The 23438-nt window shown below is 43.4% G+C and overlaps 2 protein-coding genes and 1 long non-coding RNA gene across 3 annotated transcripts in view; 1 reads left to right on the forward strand and 2 right to left on the reverse strand.

Annotated features, from left to right (window-relative positions):
• Positions 1 to 1344: 1344 nt before the first annotated feature.
• On the reverse strand, positions 1345 to 7201 carry LOC125749929 (glycogenin-1-like). The gene is made up of 7 exons (XM_049027206.1): positions 7053 to 7201; positions 6082 to 6217; positions 5783 to 5957; positions 5389 to 5551; positions 2719 to 2845; positions 2083 to 2299; positions 1345 to 1792 (listed from the first exon to the last, which is right to left on the reverse strand). Exons 1-7 carry the CDS (start codon positions 7057 to 7059, stop codon positions 1628 to 1630), a joined length of 990 nt encoding a protein of 329 aa, XP_048883163.1. The 5' UTR covers positions 7060 to 7201; the 3' UTR covers positions 1345 to 1627.
• Positions 6667 to 23438, forward strand: part of LOC125749971 (uncharacterized) — a 91278-nt gene continuing 74506 nt past the window's right edge. The window contains exons 1-2 of the long non-coding RNA XR_007400254.1: positions 6667 to 6888; positions 22676 to 22786. This is a non-coding gene — a long non-coding RNA (uncharacterized LOC125749971). The remainder of the gene's footprint in view (positions 6889 to 22675; positions 22787 to 23438) is intronic.
• cpb1 (carboxypeptidase B1 (tissue)) lies at positions 9517 to 13252 on the reverse strand. The gene is made up of 11 exons (XM_049027198.1): positions 13172 to 13252; positions 13004 to 13079; positions 12745 to 12869; positions 12431 to 12533; positions 12137 to 12238; positions 11698 to 11802; positions 11489 to 11599; positions 11284 to 11374; positions 10924 to 11126; positions 10280 to 10364; positions 9517 to 9810 (listed from the first exon to the last, which is right to left on the reverse strand). The coding sequence occupies exons 1-11, from the start codon at positions 13234 to 13236 to the stop codon at positions 9626 to 9628; spliced, it is 1251 nt and encodes a 416-aa protein (XP_048883155.1). The 5' UTR covers positions 13237 to 13252; the 3' UTR covers positions 9517 to 9625.

The raw sequence follows: 23438 nt of genomic DNA on the forward strand, positions 1-23438 counted from the left end.
AGGCTGTGAAGTTTCCTTCCATTACAGTTATATACTTCTTGAGCAACGTTCCAGAACCAATTAATTAAAACATCCAAAATGTATAAAACAGGAAACAATGATTTTCAATGATTAGCCGAGCACAATGGTTTGAAGTCTGGATGAAGTAGCGCAACAGAAAATTATTACATTCAGATCCAGTCTGAACGAACGGGCTTTACCTCAGGAAAGAAAAATGTCCTTCAATATACATTTCATTGTTTTAAACGTTGCAGTACAAGCTGCAACAGTTAAACTTTATGATTTGGCCAACATTTGAACACAATACTGTGAAATAGCAGAGCCAATAAAAAGTGCTGAAACAATGCATTTGTTCATGCCATGTATGAAACACTGCTGGGTCTACTTCAAGAGCACCCTTGAGGAAAATTGCAGAGATATGGACATTTTGTTAGTTACTATTCTTTAAAAAAAAAAAATAAAAAAAATAAATCATTGCTCTGCCTAACAGCAGACCAATGGGGATTTCCCCAGAAATCTTGACCTGCTATAGCCACAATAAATGCTGCTCTTTGGGCATCGGTTGTGAAAGGTGATGGGTCCTTGCACACACACTTGCATTCAAACTATGCATTGGAGGCTATGCTTATAAGAGCCCATGTGTACCGTTTCTGGAGAATAGGTTTTACCTTTCATAGACTGATCACTTTGCTTCCATGTATATTTAAGACAGAAACCTGGATGACCAGGAGGGCTTATGAATGCATATCGCCACCTAGCAGGATGTGGGTGAAATCAGAAGGAAAGCCAGGCAATACTGAGCTTGACTAATTCATAATGGCACAGCTCTCTTTAGCATAGACATTTAAAAAAAAAAATAAAATAAAAAAAATTCACAATGACCAAGACCAACCATCTGCTTGTACGTTAAAGCCTTTAGCTCACAGATCAAGCTGGACATCAACTCATGCAGTAACGCAGCAGAAACGTAAAGGAAACGGGCAGTATTTCACAAGCAGAGAGCAGCAGGATAGTCAAGCAGCATCTGCAACCAATGCTGTGCAAAGCAAGAGCAGATGGAGGTGCGAGCCATTATTACCACAAAGCCCCCCCACCCCAAGTGTGGCAGGCGATTCCAATTTAATGGCACACCTAACTTATGACATTTGACGTGGGAGCCAGGGAGGGAAGGCACACAGGGGAGGGCTGACACAATGAAGAAATTACTTCAAGATTACTTTAATTGGTTATTAAACCAAAACTTGAAAGATGTCGCCAGTTCATTAGGAGGCGTTTTGTGACTGGCATAACGGGCAGGATGAAGCCAAGTTCTGCTTGACACTAGAACAAAAACAAGGATCTTGATACCATTCTGTATGAAGACTTTATTCCCTTATACACAGTATGTATACACTTTATATAGCAGTTACACTAGTACAAGGATTTCAGTCTATACAGTAACAGTTTTGTCAACTACATCTACACTCCTTCAAGAATGAAGCTTTTCTGCAAAAGGAGGAGCAACTCCAAGTGAAAGGTTCTAACATGACCAGAATGGAGGACACAGCCAGAGTCAGAAGTGTTGATAGCACGTGTACCATACAGGGTTTACAGCCCCGATCTAGCAACACTGCACTTCATTTCACCTTCACTTGAGGAAAGAGTCCAGCTTTTTCTGAATGTTGTCAAAAGAGTCCTCTCCCAAGTAATCCGCCTGTCCCTGCTCCCACCTCTGCTTTCGCTCTTCGGAGGAGACGGGGGCTGGTTCTTCTTGGGAAATGTCAAGATGCCTCACCCCAGCTTCAGCCTCACCCTAGGGAGCACAGGAGTTGCTCTATAAGAGGAAATGCAGTGACCTGCGCCTCCCCCATCCAATTTTAACAGCATAGCGTGTACCAGTGTAAAGACTTATAGGCAATGAAAAAGGGGGAAAGTGATGTGATCTGCACAGAAGTACAGGTCTCACGCCAATGCCATGTTTTAGGATCTGTAACCCATTACACCTCAAAACCACTCCATCATATTGCACCTTTGAAGGGCACCACACTGGCCTGCAGATTAGTCTCATCGGAGGGGAAACAAAAAAACAAAACAAAAACTTACTACCACACATCCAGAGTGGAACTGCTGATCACCATGTAGCTTGAGCAGCAGGGGTGCCACTGTGCTGGCATAAATGTCCCACCACTTCTGCAGGAAGCCGGGATGTGTGGACGACTCCTGGACGGTCCCCAGCACACGCTTCCCTGTGCTGTCATACATGTAGCTCCACGGCTTGGTTTTCCCCAAGAAATGAACCACCTTAGCATTGCTACCGTACCTGGAACAAATACGGATCAACACAGGTTTACATTGCTCAGAATCTTGACATCATTCCATTTCACTTACTAGATATGATTTGCAGCAACATGCTGCTGGCGGAAAAATCTCCACGTTGCAAAGAATGTCATGCTGGGGGTGACCACAAAATTCCCTAATGAGACCGACTTGGTTGTGTGGGAGTGCAATACAGCCACTTTCAGTCCCATTCCAAAAGCCATGCAGAGGCAGTAAAATTGTCATTTCAGGCAGCTCTTCAAAACCTATGGCCAAGATCTTCTTGGTAATCCATGCCTTTATTTCCAAAATGGAATATGCTTTGCAAGTGACCACAGTCTTCTTCAAAAGTCACGTGTCAAGAAGTGCATTTGATAGCCTTCAAAGACAACACTAGCTGTATGCATTAAAATGCATACTTACTGCTTAAATGCTGGAAGGTAGGAGTAGATTGCGATGCTGCTGAGGTTGTAAATGAAGGGTAGATGTTTTGAAATGTCTGCAGTTGCCCAGTTGCTGAAAAAAGAATTTAACACTCCCTGGTCTCCACCTGCAAACAAGGCGCAGAATTAGGACAGTTCATCAGGTTTTAACCACCAATCTGAGTTTGTTGGAACCCCTGCAGTCCCAGGTCCTCCTTAGGAGATGGCATTTCTGCTGCAGACGAGCCTTGCGATCCAACGACAAGATTTGCATAACCAAATCAAAGATGGTTTAACCCACTGATTGCAATGGCTACGTTTTTGCTTAGACTTGGTGTTCATCTACATAGATTGACAAGTCCAGAAAACTCCTACAGGAAAAGACAGTCAAGAAGCTTGATGCCTCTTATACCAACTGAAAAATAGTTTGGCAGTGTGAAGTGCAGTGAAGGGTTAACACCCAGGAAATGACTTGTATTGGGGGGTGGTTGTAATAAAAACGAGAACGGCTTTTAAAACACAATATAAAAGTCTTCTCCATGAAAGCTACTGGAGATTGACATATTGGTTTGATCAAACCGTTCCAAACACGTTATGCATAGGCTGATCATTAAAAGCTCTCGGGCTAGTCTGTTAATCACTTGCACCACTGGTTAAATTACATGATTACCATGGACCCACCTTCTTATACCTGGAGAGAAGTTCTCATGGTAATGAGAAATATGGGTGTGCAGATTCACACACCTGGTTGCAAAAAATAAAAAATTTGCTACAGATGTCCTGCCAAAGATGTCAGTGCATGTTAAATGCTCAGTACTCCATGAAACTCCAGGGAAATTGTGAGGATTATATAGTTCAACGTTTGCTCAAGGCAGAATTAAAAAAAAAAAAAAAAAAAAACTTCATGGACAGTTGAAAAACAAGTGTCCTGTTTAGATTTCTGAAGCAATGAAAATAAAAATTCAGATTAGATGTCTTCCCTACCTATAATACCGACATTAAAGGATAAATGTGTTCTAACCAACAATCAACTGCCAAAACTCAATTGAATAACCAGCACAAGTTCTCATGCAGTGTATGAGAGAGGAGAGCCTTGTGCAACAGCTTAAAATAGGCATGCCATCATCACCATTCGGCTACACACAGAACCCCCAGGGTTCTCTCAAAGCAGCCCATAGCTTTATACGGACAGCCTCTTGCTTGTGAGAAGACAGCAGCAGGAATCCATAGCTAGCTTTCCTTGGCTGCCGACAGCACAATCTAGGATTCTGTGTTGGTGCCTGGCTAGATCTTGGCCAAAAGGAAGCACTGGATGACATGGAAAAACATGCTTAATTTACACCATCATGGTGGCGATGCACGTCTTATGGTAGGGTTGGCTTGAAAGGTCAGAAGACACCAGACCAGATTAATAGAACAAAAGTCATCCACCCTAAATATTCCACTCTGTCAATTCGCATTCTAGGCATCCAGCCATCAGGCAAGGGAGGCGTAGCTGAATAATTTTCAAAGGGATCAAGGCAAATGAGCACCAAGTCATTGTCATTTTAATTATAGCCTGAACCCCCCCCTAAGGTGCATGAAGTGCATCAGAGCAGCTAAGGGATGCGTCATAGCACCTTCTTGAACAATCACTAATTCCACTGCAATTTCAGCAATAGCTCCAGGGTTTTCATCAAGGCCAGATTATAGGCTTCAGTTAGGCCCGATTTTAAAGCAAGTCCAATAAAGCAACCCTCAAGGACAGATCCATTGCAATCCCTCCACTGTGAAATACGTTGATAGCTGGGTTTAGATCCAACACGTTATTGGGGCCAAGACACTTACACCATTAGACCAGACCAGTGAGATACTGGTGGATTGTCTTAGAGTTAAGTTAAGATCTTTTTCTTTGAGGAAGAGCTCATAAAACCTAAGCAGAGTCATTCATACAAGTCCAACACTATTACCTTATGGAATCACTTGGTAACAAGCCTTTGCCAACATTAAACAAAGTTACCCAAGAAAGGGATTTTTGTTTTCACCGAAGGACCAGGGCCAGGTGCTCATGTTTACTCATCATGATAGTTGGGCCACAACTCAGTGCCCCATTGCCAGAAGTTACGCAATGCCAGGCTTGCTCGTTCAGACGCCAAAAGCAGCACCAACGAGCCAGGTTGATTTAGGATTCCCCACATTAAAAAGGATATATTTACTGGTTGTGTAAAGTCGGAGGATTGTGGGTTAGGGAAATAAAGATGCAATTCACCATTATGTCAACAGCAAGCTGAAAAAGCACCATTGCAAGAATAAACAGGAGCCTTGTACCAAAACACTAGGCTTGATCAAGTAGCTGTGGCAGACAACAGAAGAGTTGTGTCTTCAAAACAACCCCCCCCCCCCCGCAAGCAAGCCAGGCCAGACACACCAAGCCTGCAGTTTATACAGCATGAGAAGTGCAAAATGTACATAGCATCTAAAGGCCTTAACACTGGCACTGATGCTACAATAACGGATGTAACCCTAATGCTATTCTACAGGTACTAAAGTCTTGAAGGCATTAACCAATATTAGAAGCACAGTGCTATTTTGTATGGGTCATGCACTCATCCCCCAGTGATGAATGGCGATTTTTGGCAAAACCCTCCCCTTGCTAAATCCCCAACTTGGAATGACTCGTCTAAATACTTGCCGTCGAAGCTGCCATGTTCTGTACAGTACTGGAGAAGTTTCCCATACGTTTCATTGGATGGACGAAACACAAAGACGCCGGAGTTGAAGCAGTCCGGCCAGCCAGGGTCTGGGGCAGCAGAGAGCTCCTCTCGGTCAAACAGTTCATCTACGTTTGACAGCACCTGTGAGAGAAGAATGCTTTCAAACTACTACAGGTGTTCGGTATGAAACACATCTAACATGGCTATGGCAAAGGATCAGCAAGAGTTTGTATTCTCTGGGAGGGGATAGTGTGCTTGACGGGGGAAAAAAAAATAAAGATCAATCCTTGCTACAAAGATCACCCAGGCTCAGACACCAGATGTCTGATATGAGGCCGTAGTGTCGCCTATTAACTGCATGTTGGTGCTAACCATAGTGTCCGCATCCATAAAGACGCATTTGGAGTAGTGGGTCAACGTCCAGCAGTGCAGCTTTGTGAAGGTGACACCCAGGTCAGGTCTCTTCATCAGGGCCAGGTGAGCAGAATCCCCACTGTCCATGACATCCACAAGTCTGACTTCGTCAAAGGTCTGGCGAAGGGCTTCCCTGGGGGGGGGGGGGCACATGTCAGCAACATGAAAGCTCGAGGAACTAAACATTTGATGGCTTCAACTTGGTTGAAACTGGTTTCACTTTGAAAGTCCAAGAGCATAAAATTACCGGGCAGTACCTGAAAGGCTCAGACACATGGGGGCCAAGGAGCACTGCCAGATTCCTGGTGGTCCGATGGTCCCGTAAAGACCTCCCAAGGACCAGAGCTCCCTTTGCATAGCTGTCACTTGTGGCGAGCGTCACAAATGCTTGGTCTGGAAAAAAAAAAAAAAAGTACAAAAATATTGGGCTCGAGGGAGAGACATTATTGAATAACAGCTCCAACGTTAACACTGAGGCTATTAAACGCTAAATTAAGTGCGGATTTAATTCAAAATCCATTTTAGCTCTTTGTCCCAGAGTCATATCGCTACTTCGACAAAAACCCTTTCCTATCACGCACGATGCATGTACATCAGCAAATTAAACCTTTACAAACGGAGAGCACCACCTAACAAATTGTATTCCCAGAAATCAAAAGTACTTGTATGTATAGGTGAGCATTAAACAATAAGCCTCCAAAAGGAAAGTTACCTCAAAAAACGCGTTCAACGATTGGGGGGGGGGGGGTCGTTTTAATTGCGGCCATCATGTTGTTTCACGTGAAATATCCGCAAGCGCTCGTTCCTACTCTGACATAACAGAAACCAGATGCGACGTACGTGCTTAAGCGACTGAAGTAGGTGGGGAAAGAAAAGCAATTTCCGCTCTTGGAGCAGACATGCCGCTTGCAGTATTAAGAGCTGGACTTCAGGATCCAAAAGCGCCATAATAACTACACAGCGGCAAGTTACACGCAAATTAATGAAGTGCACGGAAAAGGGTCACTTCCTTCTCCAGATCTCAAGACTGCAAGCAAACAAGAAAATAAAGTGAAAGCAAAACGGTAAGCACTTTTATTCACATCCACCAACTTGTTGCACCAAGAACGCACTACACACACATATATATTACAAGCTTATCGGTTTGAAACTTGATCTGACAACGAGCTGCGGTTCCTGTGAAATTAAATAGCAAAAAAATAGCTAAACGACTCAAAGTTTCACCCACCTGTCATGATGTCGGAGCCGATGGTGCAGCCCAAACCCCGAGGATGGCGAGACAAACGGTTAGATGAGAGAGGAGACACCTGCCCCGACAGCTCCGGCTTCAGCGAGAAGGGAGGCGAGCGTCTTAAATACCCACGATCATGTGACCGTTTGTGTCTGTAGCCAGACACACCCACCCTTAAAAACCAAAAAGTCGTGAAATGCGCTATACATACAAGAACCGTGCCACTCCACAGATTCACGCATAGGTATACCTCATATATTTTATAATACGCTGCTCAGCATATCGCTACTACTACTGCTATTGGTACTACTGGTAACACTATCTGAATGACTGAATACGTGACTCATATGTGTTGTGTTATATATTATTTAAAAACTAGGTTGTTTCACAAAGTATAGTATACTTCATATCTGAAAGTTTTATATGTGGCTTTTTACAAATGCGTATGAATTAATCGAATTACTATTTGAGTTTGTTTCATAGTTCTGGGAGAAACTTTTTTGTGGGCGTCATATACGTTTGTATTTGTTTTAATGTTTGCGTATTTCTGCCATCTAGTGGCAGCAAAGGGGCAACTTAATAATTTACCAGGAACAAATGATTTAGTCAAATGATTCAACACATATTTAGAATTTAGAACTGGGATTTATAATTTAGTGATCAGTGGTCATTGTTGACACACCACAGCACACAGTGCGCAACAACAAAATGTGTCCTCTGCATTTAACCCATTTGTGACGTCGTGACATTGTGACATGGCAGGGGGCAGCTAATTCTGTGCCCGGGGAGCAGTGCTTGGGGGCGGAACCTTGCTCAGGGTACCTCAGTGGTGCCTTGCTGGTCGGGGATTCGAATCAGCAATCTTTCAATTGCAGCCCCAATCCAGAAATAAGCTACAAAAAATATGATACATCACTTGAACTTCTGTTACTTGCTGTTCTGGAGGATGAATCCCGTAGTCGCCCATCGAGTTCTCACCGTTGGTGATGGACATCCTGAGCTCCTTTAAGAGACCCCTCCTGGATCCGAAAGTCTTGTTTGCTACAGACAAGAAAAGGCATGAAATTAAGGGGCTTAATGGTGTGTTTGAAGCACGATGTGAAGCTCATGTTTCCCTCCGCCCTCCCACAGCAGCAGAGGGCTTTTGAGGTTTGGTGAACACCATCCTTCCACATTCCCTAACCGGAGAACTTGGTGGACATCCCATGACAATACAGGGAGAACATGCAAACTCAACACGCGTAGAACTGGGGCAGAGACTCAAATGCGAGCCTCTAGAGGTGTGAGACAACACTGCTAACCAGGACACCACCGTGTCACCCCTGGCGGCAAGACATTCCTAACACATCCAGTCCTATTCTGGTCTCCTGTGGTGCCAAGCGTATTCCAGAGCAGATAGCACAAGCGAATGGGATTCAGAGATCATTTACGGACACATTCTTCTCCGTTTCTGCGTCTCCTTTTGCCAGAAACAGACCTCACTAGGTATGGTGGTCAGATCCAGCTCAAACTGTCTGCCTAAACACAATAAAAAATGAAGTAATTTGGAAAGATCTGGCCAAAATATCTCACAACATGGCGCCTGGGGAGCATCACACTCGAATTTAAAATTCATTCAGAATTCGGCTGGGATTTTTGGTTCTGTTTGGACAATTAAGCGAGTCTCTGAGTTTGGTGGTTATACCAGGTGCCCCAAATCGACGAGCTGCCTGCACAGGGCCAGTAGGTTCTGCTTAATTTCACACTGCAATTGCCAAGGAGTCCTGGCAGCTTCCTTCATCTCCTGAGTCAAAGGAGTAATGAAGCCTCTCTGTTCTGTTTGAATGTATCCCTCTACCGTTCGCTTGACAAGGGCTGGCTGTACTGTACTAACATAGACAGCTTCTCTAGATGAGAATTAACTACCGTCAGCAGCATGGACCGTTTGAAATGTGCTTATTTGATTATTTGATGTTCTGTAGTGTAGTATTTAAGTGTTTTGCTCTGATTTAATATTTTCTATATTATACTGCGTTGGAAAAGGTGCCAAACAAAATTTTTTTGTTTTAATCACAATGACCATAAAGATTATCTATCTATCTATCTATCTATCTATTAATCAGATAATTCAGCACATCCTTTTATTACATTTATGCATTTTCTTAATTGTAAACCTGTTTGGGTAACTGTTGTGTAATTGTATAGTGCTACTTTTTGGTTGGAATGTAACTACAGCCTCTAAACCCCTGTAAACTCTACAGTTTCTTGGTTCCTACATGTTTGACTACACTTGGTTTGAAAAACTTTCTGAAGTGCTTAGTTATTTGGGACTTGTAGGCGTGGTGCATATTTAAGGTGAGTTTGACCAAATGTCACCTGTATGGGTGTGTTGAATTTCATTTGGGGTATTCACTTTTTTTCCAGAATACCTTTTATATTTAAAAGAACCAGATGCATCCATCACAATCCAAATCCCCCAGACTTAGATTCAACATTTTATTTTTTCACTCTAGTCGGCCTTGTGTGACAATTATTTTCAGTCCAATTGCAGGAAATGAGTAGTACACTGGTGTGAGCCGTGACCAGCCCTATCACAGGCCGTTGAGCACATGGTCAGCGATGTACATGACAGCCAGCATGGTCTCCTGGCACGTGGGCTTTATCTGCGACTCGGGGAGCAGGAAGCCGTAGCGGCCGGTGTCACGCAGCTCAAAGGTGTAGGCGTACTTCACCCCCAGATCATAGGCCCAGTCATCAGAGCCCCCGGCAGCAAGGTCTGGAAAACACAGGGGACGAGCGGGGGGCAAATGGAGTGGCCTTTACATGGGATCTGCATCCTGCATCCACAGTGATTAAGATAGAAAATGAATCATCTACAATAAAGCAAGACGACTGTGTGCAGAAGTGTCAACAAACATTAAAGATGCATCAGAAAGGCACCGACTTTCCGAGAGTGATGAGACAGGAGCAGTATTGCTAGTATTGTCAAAGATTTCTAAGAACGAAGATTTTCTAAAACCTGCATTAGACCATCCATCCATCCATTTTCCAAACCGCTTATCCTACTGGGTCGCAGGGTGCATTAGACCATGATTGAGCTGAAGCTTCTATGCTCCATACTTCATATCATTTCATTGAGTTATTTATTCACAGTTGTACCTTCTAACGGAAAGCTCAAGAAGCACCCTCTGCCTGGCAGAAGGAGAAACATTAGAGAAGGTGGCTTTTCTGAGACTTGTACTCACAGATCGTTTCAGCTCCAGGGCCACAGGTGTACTTGGTCCCATAGAGGGACTTCAAGGCGTTAGCGGCCCCCTCAGCCACGCGCATCTGCAGTGGGATCATGGGAAGGTGCTTAGAGACGAACGCAGTGCTGTCACCAGCATGGAGGGGGCACAAGGGGAGGGGGTTTATGTATAAGGATAGGAGGAGAGAGAGGAGAAAAGAGAGGAAGAGAGAGAGGAGGAGAGACTTGATGTCATCAGGGAGGAGAATGAATGTAAAGCAGAATCAAAGGTGATGAAAGTAGGAAGGGCTGATAAGAGGGAAGCCAGAATGCAAGAAGAACATGAAGAAGAGACGTCCATGAGCCTGAGATGAGATGTAGGATAGCATAGGGTGCCACTGATGAAGGTATTTGGGCTGCTGACAAAGGAGATGGGTTGGTAACCCTGTTACCAGCAAAGTCAAGGTTTCAGTGTGCAGTCAAGAAGACAACATGCTGTTTGTAAAGTGTTTGTCTTGCTTGGTTAGGGTTTGTTCCTGTGTAAGACTTGATTAAAGTCTTAATCGTTTTTGCTGATGAACATCAGCCTCTTAATAAGACCCAAGGGAGGGAGTTTGGTTTCTACTCCAGCATCATTTTTCAAAGTCACAGTCATAGCCGTACCAGTTCAGCATGGTCAGGTGCCAGTGCCATGGTGTAGGAGTAGGGGAACAGCAGCAGCTGGGAGTAGGAGTGGATGGTCAAGTAGGACTTAATGATTGACTTGTTCTTGCGGAGGAAATCTGCCACAGCCTTGACCTCCACCTCAGACTCGGGTTTGGAGCCGCAGTAAGTGTCACTGCAGGGGTTTTTGGAAGCTCCAACGGCTGGGGAGAAATTTAACAGTTTGGTATCTCCTAAATGGCTTACACACTAGAGGAAAAGCATTGCTTAGAGGGACACGTGGAGCAGTCAGGCAAAAAACAAGGACTATGGACAACAAAGAGAACATCGTCAAGTCCAGCACTTATCATCTGTACTCACTACACCAGCCAGCATTGAAATTCCGGTTGGGATCGGTTCCAATGCATGTGGACCCAGGATTATTAGAGCGTGTCTTCCTCCACATTCTGTTCTGTAGATCCCAATTACAGGAAAAGCATTAGTAACAGCTAGAGTTTAAATCGGACCTTAGACAGACTGCAAGTCTCGACTGACATCCCATGAGGGTGTCTTAAAGATCACCTACATTGCTCCACGTGTACCGGTAGCCATCAATGTTAAACACCGGCAGTACATAGACGTCCATCTGGTCCAGGAGCCTGGTCATCTGGGAGTTTGTTCCATAGGTAGACACAGCCTGGGATGAAAGAAGTGGGTCCAAACAATTGTCACATTAACCCGCGGAAATGTAGCAGAAAGGTTATTTTGTAATTTGGGTGCCATATTTAGTGGTACCTCTTTGACAAACCACTGGCAGAAGGCTATGGAGATCCATTCCCTGGCATGGATACCACAGTCCATGAAGATGGCAGGCTTGCTGGACCCACTTTGTTTACCTAACTGTATGTGGTCAAGATGGAAAAAATATATCACTGTATTTTTCTCTCTCAGTTTTTTAATACTTATCGCCAGCAGAGGGTGCCATGCAGAGCAATAACTTATATGGAATGACAGCAGCCCTTATAGGACACATACATGCACACACAATCATACACAGTATGGCTAGTTGAGAAACATCACCTATGTGCTTGTCTTTGGATTGTAGGTAGGGGCCCTCATTCATCAATGTTAAAAGCACGACCCAGTGCACCATGAATCACAGACAATATCTCTGTGCTGCTTATACAATGAAATGACATGCTAAGAATATGTTCATCAAATGCCATGATTTTACCTTCAGAACATGCATGGGCTGTCCCTCGTACGTGGTGCCGATGACCATCCTGCTGAGCAGGTTAGAGTTGGCTGACACCGTTTGATCTATCCATGACTGGATCTGAAGAGATGAATGGAAAGATCGTTGAGGCAATATCTTGCAAAAGGGGACCGCAATGCTCAAGCCGATAATATTTCTTGGCATCGTGAAATGCAATGTAAGAACAATTATTTATTTTATCAGTTTATTGGTGACCACTCTTAGTAGCCAATGCAATAAGCCAAGAACCGCATGGAAGATCCAGCTGCTTACTGTATCCCAGTTGTTGTACTTTTCATAGGAATAGGCTTTGGTGGAGATCCTCCCGTTGTCTATCTGTGTGTCGATTGCAGCCTGAAGGTCATCAATCAGTATCCTTTTTCACATGATACAAGAAAAATATCACATAACCACAAGATTTGCAGATATACTATATGACAAAGATAAATTAAGCAAAATATGCCCTCACTTTAATGACAGTATAACTCATATTTGATGCATAATTCATATGTCTAAAACAATCTTTATTGCTTCTGGTGAAAGCAAACATATCAACGTGTACAAAACCCTAGCGCACACTGACGTACTCGTGCTCTATCTCAGCTTGCTGCAGAACAGTGTTGATGTAGTCGATGTAGGCGGCATCAACGCGAACGTCCACATTGGAGCTGATGGTCACCTGGTCAGCCTTGCTGGGGATCCAGAAATCCAGCTAGAGGGGGTTCACAAAAAACACCCATCAAGAGTTGAGAAGACAACTCATACGCGCCTTCACAATACTTTGGCTTAATCTTCCTCGCTATTCCTCCGGTATTCCTGGATGTTCTTTCAAGGCGATGAGTCTACCTGAAACTCGTCTCCGATTTCCTTAATGATCTCCACATGCTCTTCGGTTTTTGGCTTGAGGCGATACACCATACCTCTGAAGAGAAAGGAGAAGAAAGAGAAACCAAACTGAGGCTAAACATAACAGGTTTGTGACCCTACATTGTGCTGGGAGACGCAATGATTTACCCATCAAAACGCGTCACCTCGGCCAGAGTGACTGCCACCAACCCCAAAAGAAGAAGGATCTTCATGTTGCCTGAGTGACCAGACTCTTGCCCTGTTCTCCCTTTTAAAGAGCACGCCTTCATGAAGTCAACCAATAGAAATCCCTCATCACATTATCTACCTTGGGACTGCTGTGCCTGGTATTTTTAGGCTCTCATGTTGCTGATGGCTCCAACAAACAGGCAAAGATAAACTGTTCAAAGAATACCATTTTTCCAAGGTAGTTACTCAGCACATGTCAGGGTCCGGTTCAGTGCAGAGAGCAATCAAACTTTCAAGCCTTTTAGGGGTATAGTGCACGGCATTCGGTGGGATGATGACATTACCATAGCGTGTACTACGAGATCAGTCCTGCAGTCCCATCCACGGCAAACAAGACTGATTATTAATGTGTTTCCATATCATTTCTGTCCTGTATGGTTTCATAATGTAATATTAATATTATTTTACGTTGTCTAGCATCTTCCTGTAAACACATACATTTATTGCACCCAGTAGTGATTGTGCGGACTCTAGGACAAAGAAAAAAGCTCCATGGAGCCCTCCAACTTACCCTCCCCTGGTACTTTATTGCCATTATTTTACCATGAAGTCTAAATCAATAATATCAACAAAGAGAAGTTAATAAACATAAGGCCTTTATGTTCAGTTTTGTGAAGAACAGAATAAAGCAGATTTGTTGCTGCGATGCGGTCAGCCGCCCTGCACTGCCTGGCTCGCATGTCCTGCCGCTGCGCCGCTGATTACAGCACAGATTCTGCGGTGATCTTACATACATGTTGTACGTGAAGCTGAAACCCTACTTTCTTTGGGAAACGCGGGGAAAGCAGGGGGGGTCGCAATGGCCATCGTACACCTTCAGCATTTCCCACTGGCATGGGCTGGAATGCCGTACGGAAACTTTGCATCAGCCTCCCCCCCCCCCCCCCAAAAAAAACAAACAGCCCAGCGTGGGAAACCTGAACCTGTGTCCCTCAGTAAAAGACAACGCAGAAAGAAATAGTAACACAATAATTCTCAGTTAAAAAGGCACTGCAGTCAAATGACATTGAAAGGATCCTTCATTAAATGAATCCTCCAGTCACATGCGTGCATTACATTACAGGAGGAGTCATCGTACAAAGCTGATGTGAGACTCTGACTCAACCTGTCCCAGGTTTCTTATCATTATGTTCAGTGCATGTTTGGTTTTTAAAAAGGAAAAAAAATAACGTCAGCTGGCCCCAAAATGTCCGTGCGCACAGGGCTATTGTAAAGGTGGCGTTTTGTGAGAATCTGTGTCAGGCAGCTGCTCTGTTTTCCACTCTGCTTCAGTGAGACTGAGAGACGTGTGAACTGCCTTTTTCTGACCTACTGCGTGGAAACAGAGCCTGTCTGCATGTATCCGTGGGTGACTTCAGGCCACGATACTGGATGAGTAAATAAAAATAATTCAAAACACTTATTATAGATGTGCATTCACTGGCCGTGCGCAGAGTGGGAGAATACTTTTAAAATGTCACTTTAAAAGTATTTTTTTTAATTTAAACTATATATGGACAATTCAGTTTTAACATATATTTTAATATTTCACATAAGTTTCTAAGTTACTGTGTATTTGTCAAGCTCATAGATCAGCCATTTCCGTTAAAGGCTTTTTAAAATATTTGCTGTAATCTAAAACTAATAAGTAGCATTTTTTTCAGTAGATTCTGTGTTTTAAATGCCAAAGAAGGTTATATTGTTTAATAAACAGATAATTAGTCAATGAACTGCAATCAAACGTTGCTCAGCAGTTACTGAGAAAAAAACACCTTCCTGTGTGATATTTTCACATGAATCACATGAATTAATCTACATCCACATCCGCACAATCTAAACTTTACACAACCTCAAAGTTTAGATCCGAGCGACAGACATCTGACAAGATCTTTTACTAATGGGTAAAAATGAAATGAAAATTATATGGAATTAAATATACTTTACATTATTTTATTATAGTGCTGTATATGCATTCTCACTGCCGCTTTGTGTCAATGCACAATTAACATCAGTTTTTTTTTTTTTTAATAATTTGTACTTTATTTTGACTGACCTACATGGCATGTGATCCTTCATTTCTGTAATGTAACATCCATCCATCCATCCATCCATTTTCCAAACCGCTTATCCTACTGGGTCGCGGGGGGTCCGGAGCCTATCCCGGAAGTAATGGGCACGAGGCAGGGAACAACCCAGGATGGGGGGCCAGCCCATCGCAGGGCATACTCACATACCATTCACTCACACATGCACACCTACGGGCAATTTAGCAAGTCCAATTAGCCTCAGCATGTTTTTGGACTGTGGGGGGAAACCGGAGTACCCGGAGGAAACCCCACGAGGACATGGGGAGAACATGCAAACTCCACACACATGTGACCCAGGCGGAGACTCGAACCCAGGTCCCAGAGATGTGAGGCAACAGCGCTAACCACTGCTAACCGTAATGTAACATTTATCAACAAAATGTGGTGCCTTGTGCAATGCTGACAGTTATCTAACCAAGGACAGAACTGTTAAGAAACATCAAGCTCTTACTTCATGGTGTGTGAAGATGAGGTGTTGGGGGGGGGGGGGTGAAGCACTTCCCCAAAACACATGAGCAAGATATCTGGTTTGGGTGCGGGTGGCACAGGCCAAGTGGGCAGCATTACCTGCCCCTGCCTGACCCTGCCTGCCTGCAGCCTTCCATTAACTGCGTCTCTCATCTAAATGCATATGTTTTGTGATTTTGCATTTGCTTGGTGTGATGTGAGCACAAGGATTGTCTATGGGAAGGTTGTACTGTGCAATATCAAACAAACAAGCAGACAAATATCATGCAAAGTCCATAAAAATTGTTATATAGATTATTATATAGATTAAGACTCACCTATTATTTAATATTTATTAATTTGCTGTATTCCTTCGTGCATGTTTTTGTCTTCGCTTTGTATCCTTGGTTTAGCTTTAACCTGCATGTGATTTGCTCACTTTTGTTCTGCTTCGACTTGAGCTCCTAGTCCTCCCTAGTGTTGTTAACCCTTCGTGCTTGTTAGGGTTTCCTGGGGCAAACACTTGACCGTATCTGTTTTTACGTAATACTTCATTGCCAAAGACCAGTTCCAATACTAAGAACACAAGTACAGAGGACCATAAAATCCCCCAGATGTTGGTCTTGCTCTGCCCGAAATATACATCGGCTGCATTCTCACCAAACACGACCAATCCTATGATTGGCGGCGCCCGTAGTTCCTTCTTGGAAGGCAAGTTAGAAAGACCCGTCTTGCCAAGACCACAAATACAGTCTTCACCTCTGGTGCTTGTAATTTGCTCTACTTGTTGTCCAATGCCTTTGCTGATTGTTTGATTGTGGTGATATTCAACACCTGCCCCTTGTATGATTTAAGTACCTGCCGTCATTCTGTTTGTTTGTCTGTCATTGTAATAGTTACTGCGTGTTTGTAGCTGTAGTCGCTTTCTTTGCTTCCTGTTTTGCTCTCTTCCCCACTTATTTTACTTTGTGGTTACTTTTAGTTAGTTCAGATTTTTCCCTGTTTTGTCCTTTACTCATGGTCCCTTTGTTTCCTCGGCCCCCCCTTTTGCTTTCTGTTTTGTTAGGAAGCCCCACTTGTGTCAAGACCCACTCAGTGGATCATCCCTCTTTTCCCTCCTTTATTATCACCAGCCGTAACACTTACATACTGTCAAGTTTGTTCATCATTAATGAATCATGACATGACTTTTATCTCAGGTAGCTTCTATATTTGTTCATGATTTGTACTTCAATTGTAATAATAAAGTAATTGACACTTTATTGATCCCCGTGGGGAAATTCTCTTTTTATGCCTCCTTCAACTTGCTCTTTATAGAGTAAGCTGTCTGCGAATGGCTGCTATTTGTAGCAGCGCCCAGGGAGCTGGGGGTTAAGCACCTTGCCCAAGGACCTGCAGAGGCGCTGAGGCTGGGTTTGGACCTGTGACCTTCTGATTACAGGCACACAGGCTTAGCCCACAGAGCCACACGCTGCCCCCTAGCTGTGTTATTACTGAGTATTTGTACCCCCTGAAGTAAAGTGTTACTCAGATATGCACTGTAACGCGCAACAAAACACGCATCTAAATCTATTTACTCTGCTGATGTAATTCGGCTCAACCAGGTATCATGGCTGTGCTGGGAAAACACGCCGCTGTCTTATTTGTGTTATATATGTTGTTGCATTTTTATTTACCCCATTCGTGGATTTCAGCTGAGTCATCACCAGTCATTTTGCATAACAATGACAGGGAAAGGCACTCGCTGGGTGCCACAGTGATTGCAAATTTCTTAATTACAGATTTATTTACAAATTTAGTATTCTAATAACTGTACTGAAGCAGTATAGAGGCTAGGCAAAATGAAAAGCGGCAAATCCCTCCGTCACCACTTTTTCACCAGAATTATTCTTTTCCTGAAGTTCGAAGGAGGAATGGATATCATATTATATGAATGGCCAGCTGGGGGCGCCAGAATACCAATTACTTTACGATTCTCATGTACAATATGTAGATTGAGGTTAAATCCCACTCCATGAAGGATAAATGGGAGGTGGCGAGGACACGCGCGCTCAAACGACAGCCACTTATATAGTAGGACGGTGTTAAGTACTTTTTTTTCTGTAGGACCCTCAACTGAGCAAATGTGACTCGCATTTTCTTTTTATTTCCTTTGTACTTAAGCACTGTCGGTGCCTTAGTCATTTCAAACGCTGAGACAACTAAATATTTAAACCATTTTTTCTTGATGTAACAGGAAGGTTGTGGTTATTTATTAGTACTATAAATGCACAGTTTTTAACATAATTTAGTACCTGTAAGAATCAAGCCTAAAATGTCAGTAAGCTCCATTTTAGTTATTATAATTAAATAAAAATGAGCAAAAATAAAAGGAGGGTTGACAATTACTTTATTGTTAGGAATGCAGATTAATATGAATTTGATATATTTTATATGTAACATTTTTTTGTTACATATATGTTAGCGTTTTTTAAGAGTGTGAGCTGCTATGTATTACTGATGTTACTGATACTGCTATACTACTGTATTGCTGATATTACTGTACTACTATAGCATGTTAATGACTCTACTATACTACTGTATTACTGTACTACTATAACATGTTACTGATACTGCTATACTACAGTATTACTGATATTACTGTACTACTATAACATGTTACTGACTCTACTATACTACTGTATTACTGTACTACTATAACATGTTACTGACTCTACTATACTACTGTATTTCTGCTGTTACTGATACTACCGTATTACTAGCCCTATATTACTGATGTTAATAATGAGAAATGGGGAAAGTAGAGAAATAAGTAAATAAGCACCCCTGTTTGTTTGGATCGCAGTCCTTTACCAAACTTCCACGGGTTGGAGATTGCAGTGGTGAGGGGGCAGACTTGGTGTGTGAGGGGGCAGCTTTGGGGTTTTAGGGGGCAGACTTTGGGGGTGAGGGGGCAGCTTTGGGGTTTTAGGGGGCAGACTTTGGGGGTGAGGGGGCAGACTTTGGTCTTAATGCTGCCGCCGAGCGGGAGCCCAGTGACACAAAGCACTTTATTTTACCATGACATAATCAAATGTCGCCACATTAATTACTTAATTACTATAATGAATCAGAAAACATCAGAGGACTGGGAGGAAAACTGGGGCCTGGGGGAAGAAGTGGTTTCAATGCTGGAAAGAAAGTGAAAAGTGACACAGGAGATTGGAGGTAGGCCTATCTCTGAGAAGGGGCGGGGCCCAGGGCCAGCCAAATGATTCGGGGTCCAGGCCTAGGCCAGTAGACTAAGATAAATCCTTAGATTAAGTGAATTTCCAGTGAATTTTTAGTAGGGGTGTAACAGTACACAAAATTCAGGGTTCGGTACATGCAATTTCAGTGCAGCAGGGAAAACACAATTTGTCTTAATTTAATATTTTTTATTATTAAAACTGCAAATGCAATTAGGAACAGTTGCAATCCAAAGGCAATGCCTCTATCAATGTGTTTGAATAACAAATTGGGGGGGGGGCTTCTTTACACATTGTAGAAAACACTTGGTAAACTATGAAACAAAAAGTATGTCTTACTATTAACTAAATCTAGATCAGAAGTTCCTGGTAAAAGCAACTCAATGTTCGATACAGCAGCACCGACAGACAATCTTATCTTAGCTACTCTCTCCCCCATCCTGGTGTAATTGATTGGGGAACCAAAATATTCACAAACCTTCGATTATAAACAATGGTGACCAGCATTAGCCGTAACCAACTCATAGCCATAATTAGCATGATGCTTTCCGTGTTGAAACGTTTACTTGTGAACTGAGGTTCCTCTAGTGAGTATTAATCATTCGTTCGTTTCATTGTGTTTAGACGGACCGAGCAAAAACTCATATGCGGAACAGTACTAGTAGTAGGAGTTAAAATGGCGTATTCAGTGAAGAAAAATAAATACACACACAGGTGATATCATATATATGGGCCTATATATACGACATTAGTAGACGACATTAATAAGGTAACCACGCACGGGAGCCAGGGGCCTCGGAGGTGGTGCAGTCTGCCCTTCTCTCTATCACATGCAGGGGGCAGCAGAGGACAAAAGTTCATAATCTCAGCGTGGCCCGGAGTTCAGCTTTGTATCTCTTAATGTATTAGCAGGGTTTTATCGAAATCTAACTTTTGCCATGTTTGCCTTGATCCATACATTAAGATATAAATAGATGGTCTTAGAACTCTGAGAATTCCTTAAGTGTTAAGAAATATGAGCTCTCCTTGCCGAGTTCTTACGAATTTACCGTGATTTTACTTCAAGATTCCAAGTCTAAATTCCGTCGCGTGCTTCGGCATTTCCAGGTTTAAATCCTTTGTTTTTCAAGGTGAAATCCCACTTCCTCCTAGTTGCTTTTTCTTTCCCCACACTACAAAACAATTGTTAGAAAACATTTCCGTAAATCAGACTGAGTCCGACTGAGGTAAAGGGACAGATCACCCTCGTGACAGTGCCAGTTGGTGTCAGAGATATTAAAACCGCATTAAGCCGCACAAACCAGCCTGAAGGCGAGCATTATTTATCGTTATACCATTCCAATGCAGCTTTTACTGTTATTTATTTGGCTACTTGCTTATATGATTTTTTTTTGGTGAAATTTGTTTTTTTTTGTCAGCAATTTGCAATCTGTTCTCTCTTGTCATGCAGATAACAGCTGTAACACGAACTGAGAAAATTAGTTTCACTGTTTCCCACCAACTGCTTGGCAGCCAAATGGGCAAACGCCTCATCCCGCGTGCGCCTTCCCCGCTATGCCGAGGTTACAGCCTCGCGGTAAATAGCCTCACTAAAAACTCTATTTAAAGACAAAAGCTTTTTTTTCAGGGAAACAGAAGGAGCTCCTTCTTCTCCAGTATGCACTATACTGCAGAAATCGTTTTTTTCTTATTTTTATAGCATATATGTAGTAGTCATTTTTACAATTTGTTTGTGTTATCTGTGGTATCAAATACATCAAGGCTTTCTTTTTCGTGCGATTTCACCAAGGTGGGCAAAGTATGAGGAAATGGATTCCTGCCTGCAATACATGAAAAATTATTTTTAAAACCAGGTGCTTAAAATATATATGTTTAAATGGCTTTATAAAGACTATTCATTCCAGTGTGTTGGGGAGGGGGGTTGTTAGCCAAATGCAAATAACCTTGCAGAAGGTATTGTTTGAATAATCTACCTTTCAGGGACTTAAATCTAGCCGTGTAATACTGAATGCCAAATATAGTTTTTTCGTCTTTAATAACGGGATGGTATCAGCTGTACTCTGACCTGGATGGAAAAGGCCTGCATGATAAAGAGCATCTTCTTCATCTTGGTGGGAAATTAAATGTGTTAATAACCCCTCAAAGGCCCTCAACACATCCCCCATCGACTGGGATACGCACTTAGCATACTGGCTTAAAAACCAAATCTCCCTGGCTGGTTGGGAGAAAGGCAGCCCTCTCCTTCTTACGGGAGCAGTAAATCCAGGTGTTTACGTCTGAACACACTCTGGCTTTTTATTTAGCCCTCATAATATCTGACTCTTTCACGATGTCCTGTGAGGGCGGACGAGCAGACGAGTCTCCTCATGCGTTTTCGCTCTCTCCTCCTGACTATTTTCTTGCTGGCGCTGTGAAGGTAAAGTATTCAGGATGATCCCTATGTTTGTTTTTATGAGCATAGAGCCGGCCCCCTGTTGGAGGGAAAGCCCCCCTACCACCCCTCCACCCTCCCCCCCCCCGCCGGAGGTGTGCGCACTGGGGAGGAGGGCGGGTTATTCTTGGCAATCGACCGAGGCTGGACGGCCAGCACACGGCGCCTCAGTCACCTGATCTGCGGCTGCAGATGGCCAGCGTGCTCCTTTTGGCGTGCTGCCTCTGGGAGAGCCGCGGGGGGGGCGTGGGGCTGGTGTCATGTGACCACAGGGCGTGGACAGGGCGGGAGGGGGCCCCCGCTTCATTGCCAGAGAGGGCCGTCGTCCACATGGGGAGTTGCACACTACCTCTAAAGCTGACGAGGGCAGAGTGTGTTGTCATGGAGACCCACCTAATGAATTAACGCACAGGAGCCTTCTCATTGTTCCAGATTGGTACCTAAATTTAGATGATAGAGTAGTAACCGAATATTTGGCATTTAATTTAATAAATTTGAACAGCCATACATACTTAAATCAATGTATTTTCAAGCTCATATCTATCAATGAAGTATGACCTGAATGGATTATCCCTCTTTCTGGAAGAAACCGACGCGATGTGGTGTCTGAGCGTGTCGTGGCTTTTCACCTTTAAATTTGGTGGTAACTTTTATTCTGGAGTCACAAATTGCTCGTTAACCAGGGTCTTAATGAGTAGACGTGTCCCCTGAGACATGAGCTAACTGCTAACAAATTTCAATGCTACTCACCTTTGAGCATGAAAATTCCAGAGGCTGAAAGGTCCACATCGTTGGGCTATGCACTGGGAGGTGCCGTGCACGTCCGAGTGGCTGTACTGTGCCAGATAACCATGCAAATGCTTTAATTATCATGCACACATATATCCACAGCGTTACACTTATCGCCTAGTCTCAGCCAAGAGTACAAATGATGCTGGTGTTGACCTTTGCCCTGGAAATTCTCCTTCTTCCCCGACTGGGTAGTTGGTGGCGTGTGTATATGACCGACCATTTAATTTCCCTGCTCTGTATGCACGAAGTGCACGAGTGATACATTTTTTTTTTTTTAATTTGAGGGCTCCTCTATTTTTTCACTCGTTAATGGCCATTTATGTCAGGCAACCCGGCTGCCGCGGACAGGAGCGATGAAGGAAGCTGCACATTTCTCTCTCTGCATTCCCAGCTATTACGTTAAGCAGAGGGTTATTTTTAAGTAATGACCGTCGGAGGCAAATGTTTTGGTTTTTTGCAGAACGCCAAGGCCAGTCCGCCAGCCCTGGGCTCCTCGATCCGTCACGGATGCTGTGCTTTCGGCAGCCTGACGGGCATCTGGATTGATGAGTCACAGGGAGACAAATGACAGGTGTGTGAAGTCCGGGGGGTTGAAGCGCAGGTGTAACTAAAGTAAAACCCGTGTCAGATTTTAATGCAAAAAAAGTTTGGACTGTATGAAGGCTGACCCCGTGGCTGGGTGCCCCTCACCAGGGCGTGAGCACACCATGGTACTGTACCGCGGTGCCCACGCTGGCACTGGGTCTGCCTACCTATACCCATCTGCCCTCAGTGTTAAAGCTGTGGTCGCCAGCAAACTTGGGGTGACGTTAACACTGCCCTCGGATGGGAACACGGAAGGGGCAGTATGTGTCTCAGTCATACTGTGCTTGTGATCCGGAGGTCACTCACTCATATCCCAAGGTTGACAGAGTGAGTTCGCCACTGGGCCCTTGAGCAAGGACCTTAACTCCCAATTGCTCCAAGGACTGGCTGGTCCTGCTTTCACAAAAACAAAATGTACGTCGCTTTGGATAGAAGCATTTGCAAAATAAAACTATGTTATTAATTTAAAAGGTTTAAAATGAATTAAATCAAGCTAGGATTCTTTCAGCATAAGGATTCAGCATTTGGTAAATAAGATCATCATTAATTCCTTTTTTGTGCTTAGTTTACCCAGCCGTTACAGTATTAACTGTACTTTACAGGCAAGCGTTAACCGTTATTTATTGGATTAACAGTTT

This window comes from Brienomyrus brachyistius, chromosome 1, assembly GCF_023856365.1.
Source record: "Brienomyrus brachyistius isolate T26 chromosome 1, BBRACH_0.4, whole genome shotgun sequence".
Classification (NCBI taxonomy): Eukaryota; Metazoa; Chordata; class Actinopteri; order Osteoglossiformes; family Mormyridae; genus Brienomyrus; species Brienomyrus brachyistius.